The 17,396-nt window shown below is 38.5% G+C and overlaps 1 protein-coding gene across 1 annotated transcript in view; it reads left to right on the top strand.

Moving 5' to 3' along the window:
• LOC147683172 (kazal-type serine protease inhibitor domain-containing protein 1-like) overlaps positions 1-17,396 on the top strand; it is a 268,775-nt gene that overhangs the window by 167,592 nt on the left and 83,787 nt on the right. Inside the window, exon 2 of the mRNA XM_086943665.1 lies at positions 10,325-10,485. Coding sequence (XP_086799791.1) covers positions 10,325-10,485 — 161 coding nt within the window. The remainder of the gene's footprint in view (positions 1-10,324; positions 10,486-17,396) is intronic.

Genomic DNA, 17,396 nt, shown 5'->3' with positions numbered 1-17,396 from the left:
GTGTTTCCTTTATTACTCTTACAGGCTTTTTTCTGAAGGAAAATCCATGTTGCAGTGGCGTCAATAAAATTACCATTTTTTTCTACTTCTCACTAGGAAAATCCGAACTTCAAATTAAAAGCGATTTGTGAGAAGCCACAAACAATATGCAAGATGTTTTTTATACTGTGGTGACTATTGTAGATGAATTACATTGACACAGATGGCTGCATTTATAATGCCCACTTAATCATTATGTCTTTCAGCTTGAAGGAAAGTCCATATTTGTAAGCCTAGCATTGATCACTTAATATGTATTTCTGCTTTAAAATTGCACTCAGACTGATATATTTCAATGGGGAAGTTAAATATTTCCAGTTTCATACCATTGAGTTCTCTTTATTTAATTTCTCGGTTACAAAAGAGAGGTACACTGAACCGTTTAAAAGCAATTTCATTTATATAGTGTGCTAAATGCTGACTTCTAACACGGGGAGTTATTTCATCGCTGGTCTGGTTTTAATAATTGGTAGCTGTTTGTTAGGTAATGAAGACTGTAGCGATAAAGAACAGTCATTGTCTATTCTCTAAATACTATGGTCAAACATATATGTGGTATATGTGGAACATTCAGTAAGTATTGCTAATTTGGTCAACACTAATTAGAATTTTTGGGATGTATAACATTACTTTCACCATAATAGGTATAAGTCAACATGTCCTACTGTCTATGGTAGTGCCAGGTAAATTATCAAAATCAACCAATGGTGTTACTTGTGATAGGTTTTCCTAAAAGCCATTCAATCAAAAATAGTTTGAAAGCAAGAATAACCAAAGTAGAACAGAGATCATGGTAGGTCAATTTACAATTGTCTCCCAAGAACGACAACAATCATTATATAAGAAACAGTGAACATATGCAAAGGGTCGTAGACTGTTTAACAATCAATCTTAGTTAATCCCTCACCCATTCAATTGAATTTTTAAGAAATGGGTTGTCACCGGGCACTAAGAGAGAAATCGCCAGACATTTGTTTAAACAAATTTACATGGAAAATACTTTCACCAAAACTCATCTAAACGTATTAAAAATGCATACATTTAAATTTGCACATCATCCTTTATGTAATGCTTGCATTAAAGGGATGCCGGCAGCTGGAATCACAACATTTTATCATTATATCACCCATTCTGATCTGTTCACTCAAACGATTATTATCATTCAATTTAAATCTCCTTGGTTATGTGTTGCAATATCAATAACTCTTATTTATGTGATTACAGTACTGTAAAGCATCAGCAGTGTTATTTGAACCCAAAATTATATTTTCACGGTCTTCATCAGAACATAGAAAGCTTCACCGTCAAATGTTCTTAATCATAATAACGTTTATATGCATCCAGTATAGTTTGGTAGTTATCTTCAGATTGGGACAAATGTTCCCTATAGATTGATCTTGGGTACATTAAATTATTTTATTTTATCACTGTGAAAGATCTGTAAGGCCTAGAGGTACTTCATTTTGTCAAAGGCTTAGGAGAACAAATGGTTGCATAGGATGATCTAGTTGGCGAATATTGCAGCCACAGGAAGATCACTTCTAGATACACCTGCTAGGAAAAAAGCATTTGCAAGATGCTGGGCTTGTCACAAATGGCACCCAATCACACTCTAGTTTCAAGTTTATTTATTTATGTTTTGGAACTCATAACAGAGGTCCACATAAAATCACCAAACAATGAAATGTATACAATTTTCAGCAAATATGGCAAAAAGAAGAAGTAATACAGAAAAGGAAACTAATATATATCTAAAAAACTTTTTAAAAAGTTAAAAATTATACAACAAAACCTCTCATTTGGCGGATTACAAATAGCATCTAGGAAAGCAGGTGCAGACAAGATACTTAGTCTTAAACAAGTAGGTCTCAACCATTTAAGACGGTGCTGTTTTAAAGCCGGACATACAAATAATACATGTTTACCATCCTGTTTTGAGTTATTACAAAAATTACACATTACCGATGAGCCATAGCATCTTGACAATAAATTATTTAAAGGAAGTAGATCCTGCCTCAGAAGGAACAAAAAACGACGTACCCCATGGGGAAGATTCCAGGAAACATAAGGTTGAATAATCCTAATTTGATAGGAATTAATAACTGGTAGTGGACCTCTCTTTACAATGAGAGGCTCTCTATCCATTACAAAGCTTAGTTTCCATGAAGCCAGTTTTAACGTCGATTTTAACTGGTATGCAGATAGAGAAAAAAGAGTTGATTCATCTAATTTCAAGAGATCAACTGCTTTATAATTAAGCAGTACTCTTTTAGGGTTCCAAGAAGTTCTTTTTGGATCAAATATCTTAAGGTGCCTGGTTCACCCTTTGCCAAACTGAAAACCCACCGTACTTCCTCCACAAGGCCCTGGAACCAAGCACTTCGTATGCCAAATTCCAGCCTAAGAGCCGCTATATTACAAGCGGCATTAACCATGCACAAGTTCCGTAGAATCTTTCCTTCCGTGGTGTCCAGGAAACCCCATTTCCCCACTTCAAGTAATTCTATACCATATAGTAGGGAGGCGGGGACTTTAGCTCTAAAGACCTCCAACAAATAAGCAAAATGTCTCTGGCCAGTAGATCTATAAAGGGTGTTTAGCCCCTTCCCATGAGCCATTGCCTTCCGAATGTTATTAGCTATATGGGCCTTGTCACTTAACGTACTAGAAATTATTTTCCCCTGAAAAACATAGGATTGAACCACTTCTAATCCATGACCCCCTATATTCCAGGAGAAACTCCCATATTTTGGCTTTTTCCTTCCTACAATGTACATAACTTTACTCTTGGACACATTCATTCTTAGATGGTGTGTCTCTGCAAATCCGTGGAGTGCTTGCAAACGATTATTCAATCCACTAGGGGTCAAGTCCAAAATTAGTATATCATCTGCATATAACAGACATACTATTGGTTTGCCCCCCAGTACTGGGGCAATACCATCACTTGACGATAAAATCTGGGGAAGATCTGATAGGTATAAGGAAAACAGTAATGGGGACAACAGGCAGCTTTGTTTCAACCCATTGGCAGACGGGATAGCTTGAGAGAGGCCTCTTTCCCCTCCCAAAAGCACTCTACACCATGTATCGGAATAAAGCTCTCGGACCAAGTCCAAGAGCTCAGCTGGCATACCTAGGTCCGATAGTTTTCTCCACAGCAGGGGACGATCAACTTTGTCAAATGCTGTGGAGAAATCTATGAATGCTGTATAGATTCTCCCTCCCCGGATCTGGATGTATTTCTCTGATAAAACTTGCATGGCGGTCAAATTGTCCATGGTGCCATGCCTTTGCCGAAACCCCGTCTGCTCAAGGGGCAGTATATTATTCTCCACTACCCAATCATTAACTAAGTGCAAAAGGCATTTAGCAAAAACTTTGCCAATAGCATCCAAAAGGGCAATTTGACGGTAATTTTGGGGAGCATTTCTGTCTCCCTTCTTATGCAGGGGAACCAGTATGCTACCCTTCCAGGAGGGAAGAATCATGTTGTGCAAAAAACAAAACTTAAACACAGGGAAGAGAATCTTACTCCAGGTAACACTATTTTGTTTTAAAACAGAGATAGGTAACTCGTCCGGGCCCATAGCTCCCGACGAACGCATGCCCTTAATAGCCAGTTCAATAATCCTTTCGGAAGACGGGACAAAGCCGGGATTATTCTCTTTCGTTCTCTCGCGAACGACTACCGTTCCATTTCCGGCATACAAAGTCAAGATGTATTCTACCCATTTTTGTTCTTCAATCGGGACTGGTAAGGATCTAGATCTTACACCACAACCTTCCCCAATGAGCGACCAGAATAGTCTAGCTTGGCCGCTGAAGGCAGCCTCCCGTAGTTTAATCCATACTGAGTCCTCGCTTTCCTTTTTTAATTTGATTTTCAGCCTTTTCCTCCTCCTTTTTAATAAAGCCAATCTATGGTATCATAGAGGACAGTGACTCAGATATTGTTCTCTTACAAGTCTATTTATTTCTAAATTGAGTAACCGGAGGGAACTAGGAAGTTTTTTAGTTTGTTCTTTTTTTAACTGTTTTTTGCAACCAATAACACCTTGCTCAAGAAGGCAGCAAAGCATATTAACTCAGAACCCTTCCAATTGATCAGATCATTCACTGCGATATCTAGGAGGCTCTCAATACCCCTAATTGCCTTAAAATTCCAAAAACATCTTCCGGTTTGAACTCCAAAGCTGACCGGATTACTGTCCAAGGGCCAATGATTCGTGGGAGGAGGATTTACCTCTATAAAGAGTGTTATTATTTTATGGTCACTGTAAGTTGCATGAGTGACCATAAGGTCTTTAAGAAGAGAAAAAGTTGGAGTATCCACCACCACGTAATCTAAAATAGATTCACCATTATTACACTTATGCGTAGAATTTGCGGGAGTATCGGAGGGAAGCCTACCATTTACTATAATTCCATAAATTTCAGAAAGTTCTTCAAGAAGCATTTTCCCTCTCTTAGTTGTCTTAATGTTCCTGGGAAAATGGGTTTGGGGAATCTGTAAAGATTCCTCTTTATGTTTATTTCTAAAAATCTCCAAACTTAAGTTAGAGATTTTACAATTAAAATCCCCTAATAAAATTATGTGGGGAGGGGAATCACTTTCCAGAAATGTTTTAATGTATAAAAAAACCCTATTTAAAGTTTCATTGTAACAGACATCCGGTGGGATGTAAACATTTATCAAAACAATAGGTTTGCTTTCAGAGTTAGCAGAGTTAAATAACATAACTGCTTGAAAAAGGTTACTAGGATCTAAAAAATGGGTAAAATTCCATTTTATCTTAGTAGGCAAGAGGCATGCTATTCCCCCTTTCGCATGACTTCTCCTTGAGGGACTAGCTCTACCTTCCAAAACGAAATAATCTTTTCCCATAGGGAATTTCTCTATGCACCAAGTGTCTTGGAGACATATTACACTAAACTCTAATGAGAGTAGAAATAGTAGTTTTTCAGGGCTATTTCGTATTCTTGCAGCATTCCAGGATAAAATTCTGAGATCTTTGTTAAAGATAAGGTTGCGGATGGAAATTATAGGTAGATTTACTCGATAGGACGACAGGCAACCAATTCCATTGACGCCACTCCTCTGCTACAACACTTTGAGAGTAAGAGAGAGGGGGATTTAAATACACCACATGCCGCACGTTTTTTTGCAATACTGATTTTTAGGTCTTCAAATTCAGAGGGATAGACCTTATTTCCAACTAAAGCCTGAGAAGACAAATGCTTGCCCATTAATCTATTAAATTGAGGTCTTACCAAGAAAGGCATAACATCAATCCCTCTACACTGAAAACTTTCAGGTTTTTGAAGAATAAGATTAACAATAAGTTTTGAGTAAAATCTTACTCTGGTTAGGGTCCCAACGTCTGTTTTCAAAATTTTTACTAAGTCTATATCGTTTGATTGTAACAATTTCAAGCTTTCCGTCTCCTGAAAACATTTGAGAAGCATGGATCTATTTAAAATAAAATCAGAATCAAATAGCGGGAAGAAAGCTAAGATGAGAGTATCAATATTTTCCTCCTCAGTTATCTCAGTTGGCCTTATTGCGTCTATTTCCCCTCCCGCAAAGACAGGAAATGACTTCGCGAGAGGGTTAAGAACAGTCAACACTTGATCAACGGGTTTCATCAACTCCACAGGAGGGGCAATATTAGCAAACCCCCCAAGTGTCGGACAAGTAGAGCCTAATGTGGGCTGAATGGGGGTGGAGGGAGGGGCATTTTGGAGGGGTGGGGGTACATCTCCCTTATCTATTGAGACCTGCATCTCATGAGGCGTCTTATCCTCCCGAATTTCCTCAAGAGAATTATTAACTATAATAATGGAGTGGTCTTCAAAAATAATTTTCCTCTGCCTCTTTTTCGCAAATCTACGTAACTGTTTCCTCCTTTTCCCACCATTCTTTTTTGAGTTCATTATCTTTCCCTTATCGGATAACGCCGGCGCCTCCTCTTTTCCATCTTTTTCCAGAGGATTGAAAATAGGGAATAAATCTTGACCCATTCCTTTTCCCAGGACACCCATAGATTCAATTTCCAAATCACCCTCCACAGCACAATTATTTCTGGGCGCTTTCAAAAGCTTTATAGGGGAATTCTTCTGAGATGCTACTACCTTCTTTTTATCTATAGACAAAGAATTCTCCACTAGGTCGGTTTGGTCCGGGTCAATCATCACGTTCTCTTCCGACGTAGCCTTCAGTACGTCAGAGCCGGATTGGACAGTCGCTAAAAAAGAACTAGGATCCTTCCCCCACTTACTATTTAGAAGAACCTTTAATATTTGGGTCACGGTTTCCAAAACACAATCGGAACCGCCAACAAATTTTTCCAAAAGAGAAAGAATAGAAGAGAGCAGATGCTCAAGAGATAACAATGATTCGGAAACTGGATTATCATACCTAACAGACCTGTTAAGATCAGTATTAGTTATATTAAGCTGCGGACTCAAAGAAATATTTAACTGGGGCAAAGTGAGGTGGGAATTGTTAGAAGGCGTACTGCTGTATAATAAGAGCCCTGTTGGAGCAGGTACTACCGGGGTTTTAATTGGATCTAACGTCCCAACAATTTCATCCTCTAAATACCTTTTGCAGAGATCCATATCTATATCAGGAAAAAGGGAATCAATATTTTGCGCTACCCCTTGCAATGAGGTGCCAATCACACTCTAGATTGAATGATGGAATGAAGGTAGACATTTACCAGGTCACTCTATCAAACAAATAGATTGTGAGTAAATCAACAAATGGTGCATATTTCCAAAAATGCAAACACATACAAATGAACATGTACTGATGTGGTCCATTTAGTTACAACATTGTTACCATTCTTTATGGTAGTAGGTTTGGGAAATTGTTGTCCTTGAAAGACATCATAACAGCTTGAACCCCTTATTTCCAACAATTTCCTCACACAGCCATGATTTTCTCACCACATAAGCAAAACACCCCTTCCTATTCACCACTCTTTACCTCTACTGCTTTCTCAAAAACACGAAGACTTGCGATAATTGAGAATATCATTTGGATAATTTGTTTTCATTAATTTATAGACTTTAATTCATCATTGTTATTTTATTTTTAACAATTCTGGCATGCATATAGACATTTGCTATGCTTTATAAAGATGGTGCATAAAAAGAAGATACTGAAAACTAGCTCTAAAGAAGCTCGGCAAGGTATCCTTGCATGTACTGTAGTTCCCTTGCTATTTAATTCTTACCACCGTCACAAGGTCTGCCATAACTTCCTTTCTATCCTTGCCTTATCCCAGACTTGTTTGACATAGCACATCCCACTGGTGTCAAAACCAACTTTTAAATGCTGGTGGGGCAGTACGATACTTTAAAGCTGATCATGAGTATAAATACACATAACCTGCAGCAACAAATCTTGCATCTAGTTCTGTGTGTAAAAGGCACGACTTAACACAAAGAAAGCATGGCAATCTGATGACATCTAAACATAACTTACGTTAAATAACAGACTGATAGCTATCAAGATAAATGAAATATTAGACAACACAGAAGCTATTGCAGCAAGGCTTTGTCCCAGTAAGAAACTGTGAGTAACAGCAGTGCATGCTCGTCTGACTTTACTGAAAGGAAGGAACACTGCGGAGAATACATGCATCTAAGGGAGCTTCTAAAGGGTTTCCCATGCTAATGACGCATGTGTGGAGGCAACTGTGATTCACTTGGCGGATTCCTCTGTGGAGTAAACAGAGGGAATATGGAGCCCGCAAGACAGAGCCAACAAAAGAGAAAGGCACTGTTCTGGCAATACACATGTCCCTAGCTGAAAAACAGTAGTATTCTAGGTCCCTTTGACTTCTCATCAAAGTGTTCAAGCCTGTTCGGCCTCCTAGGACATCATCTCCCGACCATCAGACCTAGACTGTTGGATTCACATAGACTGGTTCATCTCTACTCTTTGTGAGTTTGTTTGCTTCTTTTAACTAATGCGTTCCCTTTAGTATTTATTGGTCTGTATGCTGTTTGATCATAATAGTGTTTATTACCAGAATTGCTTATTTAAAAAATATATTGTACCGGGCACAGTACTGATTTCTTTATATAGACAAGCATATAAACTCTAGACTCACAGGACTATAATACAACTCATAGAAACTAACATACAAAAATATGCAAAAATATTCTATTTTATAAGTCAAAAGTTTTTGGTTTTTTTTGGGATAGAAAATATATATATATATCTATTCATAAATACAATTCACATGTAAATAATTCCAATATACGACCAAATACACATAAAAGATAATATGATACAGATTAGAACCACATATTAATTCACATGATGATATAACCTGAGAGCATAATAACTTCAATTGATAAATGCAAGATGATCAAAAAACTATTTATGAGACTCATGATAGTCTACATAAAAAATGTTTGGCTGAAAATTCTTTGAGCCATAAGTGGAAACACTGGTAGTGTTTGTAGAAGTACCAGGATTGCGCCTGTCTCCTTTGCTGCGTAAATTCACCACGAGGTCTGACAGCACACCTCAGACCTGGTCTACGTAACCCTTTACCTGATCCAAACCCACTAAGCTCCGCTAATGCACTGCAGCCCTGCAATGGAGGTTGTCTCCTATAACCGCACCGATAAATGCAGACAGCTCTTCAAATTGACCCCAACCAGCAGCTTTTCCTACTCTTCTATTACCAGGAATAGCACACTGCTGTGGAATTACACCTCATGTATTATGTCTTCCATCCCACCATTCTGGCAACAAAACACACACGCAGCTATATCGACTCATCTCCTTCCTAAATGCTGCACTTTCTCCCATTAAGTCATGTTACCATAACAGAAAGCTCTGTCAGTGCACCATAATACTGGCCTGCAGGTACCTTCTTGAACACAAGGCAGAGTTGAGCCAATGCACCTGAATTCTGACCTTCAATATCTCCTGCCACTCCAGTTTTAGGGTTCACACAAGGATCTGCCTACATGCCTCATTCCTGTAGTCGCTATTACTCTACCAGGACTGCAGTTCCCATGCATCTCGGCTAATTAATCTTAATCCTGACCTGGAACACCTACCAGTACAGTGCACACTTTAGCCAAAGTACCTCTACTATGGTACTTGGACCCAAACAGAGTTGGTAGTGCACATTTTTAAGTCTTCAACAGCCTCTCGAAATTTAGGGTCATAATTGTGAATGAATTTACTATTCACAAACTCTGCAATTTGGTAAATCACAGGTTTTGTGACAAATAAATGTGTTTTTATTATATACTAAATAATAGATTACTATTTCGCAGAATAGGTTTAGGAAACTGTTTTGAATTGCTATTTGAAAGGAACGTGTTTAGGGGCATTTTTGTGGGGCGTACCTTCCAAACTGTGATTCTCAAAGGAATGTATTGATGCTTTCTGACTGAAATCTGGTTGCAAAACATTCATATTTTACCAACACCACAAGTATAATAATACCCTTGAATTTGTAAAGCGCACAGCTACCTCCGAAGTGGTTTCCTGGCATTGGGGGCCCTCGGGAAGATTAAGCAAGCTATTGCACAGAGTCACATGGTGCTGGGATGACCTGCCGCTGGGGATCGAACCGTGAACCCCATGGTCCGGAATCAGGCACCCTGGCCGCTGCGCCACACGGAGGTGGTAACCCATTCACAAATGGGAAGGAGTTCCCAAGGTAACCCATCACCTCCGTGTAAGTTGAAAAAAAATCTTTTTTACGAGTAGGCAGTGTCCCCAGAGACCACTGCATAGTCTTTGTTAGTAAAACTTTCCTTTTTGGAAAATGGGCTGTATTAAAAAAAAGTAGTTGCTTTCTTTAAAAGCAATATCAGACATGGTGGTCTTCTGACACCATCTCTGTGATGGCAGCAAATCGTAGTGGGTTGCAACTTGCAACACCTCCTTAATATTCATGAGGCAGGTCGAATTGCAACCCACTATGATTGGGAACTTTGCGAACCAACCTATTAGTACATAGGTAAATTCTCGAAATACCACTATATTGGTTAAAAGTCAGTGTGCAAATTGTGACCACGTTTAGACAATCCAGAGTGCGCACATTTGGCTCCTATTACTCAAACCACAAAAACATTTCTCAATCATGAGCAATGTAGTCGATGCTAATTCTTTATTGTGGTCCACTTACAGCTTTTTCACTGACTTCAGTCCTCTCCTGCAGCATTTCAGCAAGGGACCCCACATATTTCTGCTGTTTGATGTTACATGAGTCTTCTGAACTGTTTGTGTTTCCTATTACAGAGCCAGAAATCAAGCTCCCGCCCCGAAACCAGGTCAACAAGACTGGACAGGATGCCATCTTCTTGTGCGAAGTTGTGGCTTATCCTATGGCGCTAGTGGAATGGAGGAAGGATGGACTCAACATTAGCCTGCCTGGGGATGACCCACACATCTCAGTCCAGGTGAACGTCATCCACTTACTTTCCCAATACACAATGTAAAAGAATGGGATCCTTATTTCCCTCCAAAGAACCTTTTGAAACAGTAGACAATCATGCAGCCCTAGCCTCCATCATACAGAACAGTACACTGAATAAGTAGCATTGCTTTGAATTAGGAACCTTCCTAAACACAAGCTGCCTTCCCTCTAAAAAAAATCCTTGGAGCATTATTCACTACCTGCATCTTCTTTAAAGAAGTCACCTTCCCAATGTATGCATTTCTGGAATACTGGGTGCATTTCCACTAAAGAATTGAATCGTAGCAACCAGAGTGTACACTCTGCGGGACCTCCAAGATTTCATTGCTTTGCTAATTTATGTTATTGGCTTCATTGAGCTGGTAAGCCATTCCTGTGATCTCCTGCCTTCCCTTACACTTAACCTTGTGTTTTTTTCAGGAACAACTTTTTGTGTCAGATTGATTTATTATGTGGTATATTTATTTATTGAAAATGGTGGCTTAATTTAGCTCCTAAAAGAATTTCACGCTAAGGCCCACTTTATAGGTTCGTTGGAATAGGGTGGAACATTTACTACACTTGGTAAATACCCCAGGGTGAGGGTTTTACCATGTAGGGTATTAAAAGGAAAATTAGGTATAAGGATGAATCTGTTTTAACACCAAATTCCACGTTTTGCCTTTTCTCTAGGCCTTTCCTCCCAATAAATGTTGGCAGGTTTGACATGCCAGAATTTATCAAGGGAAAAATGTGAGGGTGTAATAATTATCACACAACTCCGACCTCTGAATCCTATGTAATAACGTTTGCACGGGTGTAGTGATGTTAAATGAAGGTCAGGTCACGTAGGTTCTTGTAGAAAGATGTATTTATTAATTAAGTTGGCATGAGGTGGTAGTTCAAGATAGTAAGAGTAATTACAAGGTAAATCCCCACCAGGAGCTGTAACCAGTCAGCTCAATCCTCAGCTCCCAACTGACTCTAGCATCAGAACATAACATTCCAATCAGACATCCTGTGTGGTAACATTCCATTTGATGACATAGGTAAACAACTAGAAAGCCAACACTACACATCTTCCCCTTTTATACATTTTGCAATTGCAACCAAAAGTTAAGATGTGAACAAAGCAACAACAAATAATAACCAGATAAAAGGAAGATAAACAGAAACAGACGTAGGAATGGGTTATGTAAAAAGTGAACGGAGGGTACGAAGAAACGGGAGTAGAAATGGATACATACACAGTGAAGAAGGCAAACACAATCATAAAAACAGTTGACAAAAGAAGAAATAAATAGAGGAAGTTTAAACAGATAAGAAACAAGAGAAGTTATGAATAGAAAAATTACAGTAACCTCTAAGAGGTGGAAAATCAAGCAAGATCAAAACCAAGAAGAATCAACAAAGAAAAATCAAGCAAGATAAGAAGCAAGAAGAATCAACAGAGAAAATCAAACAAGATTAGAACTAAGAAGAATGAACAGAAACCAAATGAAAATACAAAAGACAACACATCTTCTCCCTAAAGGAAAAGAAGAAAATGAAAATAAGAATATGGACACCGAACACAAAATTCACGGAATCAGCAAACACACCAATTGGACAGACTGGCGTAGTTGAGAAACAATGAACCAAGTAGTGAAAGGTAGAACCAAATGAAGCAAAAATATGAGAAAGTTAAAAGTGAAAAAAAAAATATATATAAACATTAACATCTAACAAGAGCCTGAACAGAAGAAATGTTGCCAGCAAGAATAATACATTCTGAATGAAACCTGTAAAAACGGTTAGAAACTGGCATAATAAACATAAAACAGAGTTACTCGCATATAACACTGAGGAAAAGTTGCCAGAAAAAAAAAAAATAATAGGTAGTGAAAAACTGGTATAATAATCTCTCAACAATATCACATGCATATAATCCTGAAGAAAAGTTGCCAGAAAGAATATTTAATTCTGAAAGAAACCTGTAAAAACAGGCGAAAAACTGGCATAGTAATCACATAACAGAATTATGTGCATGTGACACTAAAAACTTTTAAGTAATAAATGAATAATGACAATTCATGTAACGCACGTCTACGTACATAAAAAGTCCTGAAAACCTTTGCGCAAAGGAGAAAATCATCATAACAATCATAGAGCTCATATAAAATCATAATATAACGTATAGTGCACTGAACCTTTAAAACTGACGTCAGCAATCAATTAATAAACCGGTAAATGTAGACAATATGAGTCCACTAATAAGAAGAACAGAACAATTTCATTTAAATATACTGTATACCAGAAATGACATTAAAGAATAAGAATAGAATACACAGAATATTCACTAGTACTTTGCACAGCACTTAACATCAAGTGTACTAGAATATTAATTGGAGAACGAAATCTCAGAGCAAGTGGTAATGTCAAAAGAAACAATAAATTAAAATAAAGTTACTACTACTAGCTGCCACCTAAAATCTAATTGCAGTAAAATTGTAAAAGGCTTACGTACATCATCAACATTAGATCAAAAACAAGCGTATAATACTCAAATATACATGTTTAAGTAGTATCTGTAACCAATTTGTGAAAAGAAACAATAAACTAACATAAATAACGTAGTCACCGTTGTCAATGTGCAATAAGAATTAAAAAAAATGAACCAGACTGTGCGAATCAGCGTGAAATTCGCAGTTAAAAACTCAGCATGGAAGAAATGCACTAGAATAATTTAAATAAATAAGTGGTGTGCATGTCACCGATACCTTGGAGACATGCACGGCAATTACTGTGTGAAAATGTAGATCTTAAATTAAACATGAAAGTACCTGTGAGGAAATTCAAAGACAAATCTTGTAGTTGAAAAAAAACGTAAATGGCATTTTGAAGAACTAAAACATCCAAGAACGTCTTGAGGCACTGTGAAACAACGTTGAATTGGTGGCACGCACAGGTGACGCCGCACCGTGTGGTTGAAGGCACGAAATTGCAGCAAAAGCAACAACGCAGCATTTTCGACGTCATTATGAGTGAAGACTGGAAACGTTCGGCTATTCTGAGGCTGCACGCGCTTGCTGAACGCGCTGACTGCATGCTCGAGCCGTATTAACCTGAATGAATGACGGTTAAACTGCCGCTTTGGAGAGGCAAGTAGAAACTCAATATAATTTACGTAGAAATCGCCATAAGCCCCTAATAATTCCAAACCCATTTCCTCATTTAAAAATAACGTGGTTGATGCATAGTTAAAGCTGCATATAAGGGTTGGTATTAACAATTGTGGCGCTGCATGTATACAATTACGAACATAAAGTCTTGATTTATGGCAGGAAGGTCGAACACAACTTGAATGTAATTTAAAACACTGCATGCTCTTCATTAGTTAACCGGAATGTCAGAAATACGCACTGCCGGTTTAAAATAGCAGACCAATAATTGAAGTGCAGAATTCACTCGACACAGGAGTGTGGATTAACACTGCAGGCTTGAAATTCTAAAGGCAGCAGGCTTTCAAATCCGGTGCAGACTTCACTCGACAATCAGACCTTTGAATACACACTGCAGGCTTATCAATCAGGTGGGTGCAGTTTAAAATCAACGTCTTAGAAACAATGACTGGGCTTCCATGTAGGCTTAACAACCAGCAAGCTTTTAAATCCAGTGAAGTGAAAATTAAAATTTTAGAACAGGAACTGGCAATGTTGCGCAAGCTTATCAATCAGGAGGCTTATAAATCAGGTGCCACGGGTATAAAATCAGGTACAGTCACTTTTCAATCAGGTGAAGTAGCTTTTAAATCAGGTGCAGCAGTAGATTAAAATCAAGGTTTTAGAAAGCAGGGACTGGCAGGTCAGTTTGAGGACGACCATAAGAGTGGAATGGTCACTGGTGGGGATTTATAACGTGCCAGTATGCTTGAAAGCCCCTTGAAGAAAGTTAAACTTAAATGGTTACCTTGTTTTCAGAAAGTTCATGCTTCAGTTGCTTGTAAATAAGAAGGAAAAGTCCAAAACGTCGCCAATTGTAGTGATGTTAAATGAAGGTCAGGTCACGTAGGTTCTTGTAGAAAGATGTATTTATTAATTAAGTTGGCATGAGGTGGTAGTTCAAGATAGTAAGAGTAATTACAAGGTAAATCCCCACCAGGAGCTGTAACCAGTCAGCTCAATCCTCAGCTCCCAACTGACTCTAGCATCAGAACATAACATTCCAATCAGACATCCTGTGTGGTAACATTCCATTTGATGACATAGGTAAACAACTAGAAAGCCAACACTACAACGGGGTCGGAATTTAGTCATTAACTCCTGAGGAGGGCCAAAAGCATTGTCTTTTGGTGGGAGAGATATAACGAAATATCCATCCAGGATCTCAATTACACAATGTGTAATTAGTAATTAAGGGTTCAAATGCAGGCTTTTCCACTTGACCAAATTGTGTGTTCCAGCACAATTGTTTTTCTTCAGTATGCATGTCCTTTGTTGCCATATTTGTGAGCACCTTGAAATAATGAAGCTCAAGATGTTTTCTGTATAAGAACATCTGTAAGATGGTTTATCAGACTGTAGTGTGGCCTAATAACTAATACAATAGTGATCATTTTTGATTTCTAAAGTATCTTCATCATATGTTTGCATTAAATTTGTTGCGCAATGTACATGCTAAATATTTCAATTGCTGAATTTGTGTTTAGGTTCTTGTGGGTAAGCCAGACTCCTAGCTTAGCTCCAACTATGAATTTGTTGACTCGCATACATCATACATAAGGTGGAGCACTCTTAGGAACTTTGGTGGCAGCTGTGGTATGCAAAAATAGTTTTATATGTATGTTGTGTGAGTGCATGCATGAGTGTTTCAGTGAGAAGGAGTATGTGTTTGTGTGACCAACAGTGTCTGTATGTGTAAGCGTGTGTTATGAGTTAAAATGAATGAGAGTCAGTGGCAGGTAGTGAGTGAGATTGTATGAGATTGAGGCCCAGATTTACTATTCTTTGACTCAAGGCAACCCTGCACAAAGTTGCTGCGCTGCCTTGCATCAAAGAAAGAGAAAAAATGGACAATATCTCCTAAGATATGATGTCTTTTTTTCTCCACCCATGTGCTATTGCACTTTTGGCTGCCACATGCTAACTTGCACACCCTTGTGCTATAATGCAAGGGTGTGTACGTTCTATCAAGCATAGGTTTTGTACTGAAGGAATCCATTCCAGAACAAAAGCTATACTTTAAGGCTTTGCCTACCTTGTATGTATGCAGCACATATGCAACGTTGGAAAAATAAAGAGAAATTAAAACATAATCTCCTCGTTATGCTTGCCTTTCAGGAGGCATAAGAATGTGGTGCAGATTCAATGTGTAGCGTCTTCCCCAACCCAGGAGCATGTAACAGACCACGCCACACACAGAGCTCTGATTTGCACGTCCCTTATTTTTCAGCATGCAACTGTTAACTGAATTCATTGCATCATAAATTTTATTAACCTAACCCAGTCACACCCAACAGTTTATGTAATACTTGTAAGGAGTCCGAAGAGGACCGCTAGAGGCCTCTTACGCACAAAAACAGAATATGACACAATGTTTGCAGATAGGAATTTGCATTGATTCAAAACCAATGGATGGTTGTAGGGGAATGCCCAAACACTACTCATGGATCGCTTCTTTATGCAAAATAACACAAAGCATCGCATAGCACAAACCTCACGTTTAGTAGGGGTAGCCCCATAGTCACACTGCCTCCAAGGGTCCTGCACAGAGCCGGCGGGACCCACACCAAACAGGTTGACTACGTGACAGGACCCTTGGAGGCAGTGTGACTATAGGGCTACCCCTACTAAACGTGTGGTTCCACGTGGAGCATAACCTCTCCCACATTGGGATGGAGTGAGCGAAAATATTAAAAAACAGCGACAATAGAAAAAGGAGCAGCTATCTGCCCTTATTATAAATAGTGTTGGGAAATTCCTTTATCATGATTTATTCCAGGGGGGTCCTTGCATTATCGGCCTGAATATAGTCCAGTACCCATGAGGGACTCTAGCAGACGGAAACATGTTGGCACTATGGTCCTAGGACCATAATATCCCAAACGACCCTATACATTTTTTCAAATTTTAATATCCCAGGCAGATCCAAAAATAAAGGGATACTGGGGTCTGTCTGTGATTTTTAATTTTTATTCCCCCTGGCCAAAACACTTCTCTAAGAGCTCCCTGAAATATTGGTCGAGCCCACCCTGACTTTTAGGTGTCAGGGTGACCCGATAATGAAGCATGACACCACTAGGGTGTCTGAAGATATATAAAACAAATAGGAATTGCTTCCTTTCCCACTTCCCAGTGGTGTACTACTTATAGCTTCATTTAGGGACTTCCCATTTCTGTTTTGATCAGAATCCATCTAGTGGAATACAAATTAGGTATCAGGGGAGTACTTAGTGTGATTACAAAGAATTTTTGGCAAAGCCATTAGGCTGCTTTATATAGGTTGAGGTGGAGACTTCTTGCTAAAGCTAATAGGCCAGCTTTTTATATTGTGGTGTTCTGACTCTTTGACAAAGTCAGTAGGTCTTCCTTACTAAAATGACATCCCTTTATATTGTTTCTTTACATTTACAACATTCAGAAATTCACTGGAATAAACAAAGGTTAAAGTGATATTATAGTTAGGTCTGGTAATAATATTTTACTTTACATTTTTTTTAAACCTCAGGAATTCCCTGAAAAAACAAAGGTTACAGAGAGGTGAAAGGTGAAAATGTCAGTTAAAATGCAACATTTTAAACTCTAAAAACCACTGAAATGTACCTGTTATAGGTAACTGAAGTAACTATAACTATTACACTTGCCACACACTAAACCTAGTACATCAGGGATGACATGTTCTAAGACATCATTGATAACATCACTGATGACATTGGAA

Source organism: Lissotriton vulgaris, chromosome 11 (assembly GCF_964263255.1).
Source record: "Lissotriton vulgaris chromosome 11, aLisVul1.2, whole genome shotgun sequence".
In the NCBI taxonomy this organism is placed as follows: Eukaryota; Metazoa; Chordata; class Amphibia; order Caudata; family Salamandridae; genus Lissotriton; species Lissotriton vulgaris.
This window is presented reverse-complemented; position numbering and strand designations above follow the sequence as displayed.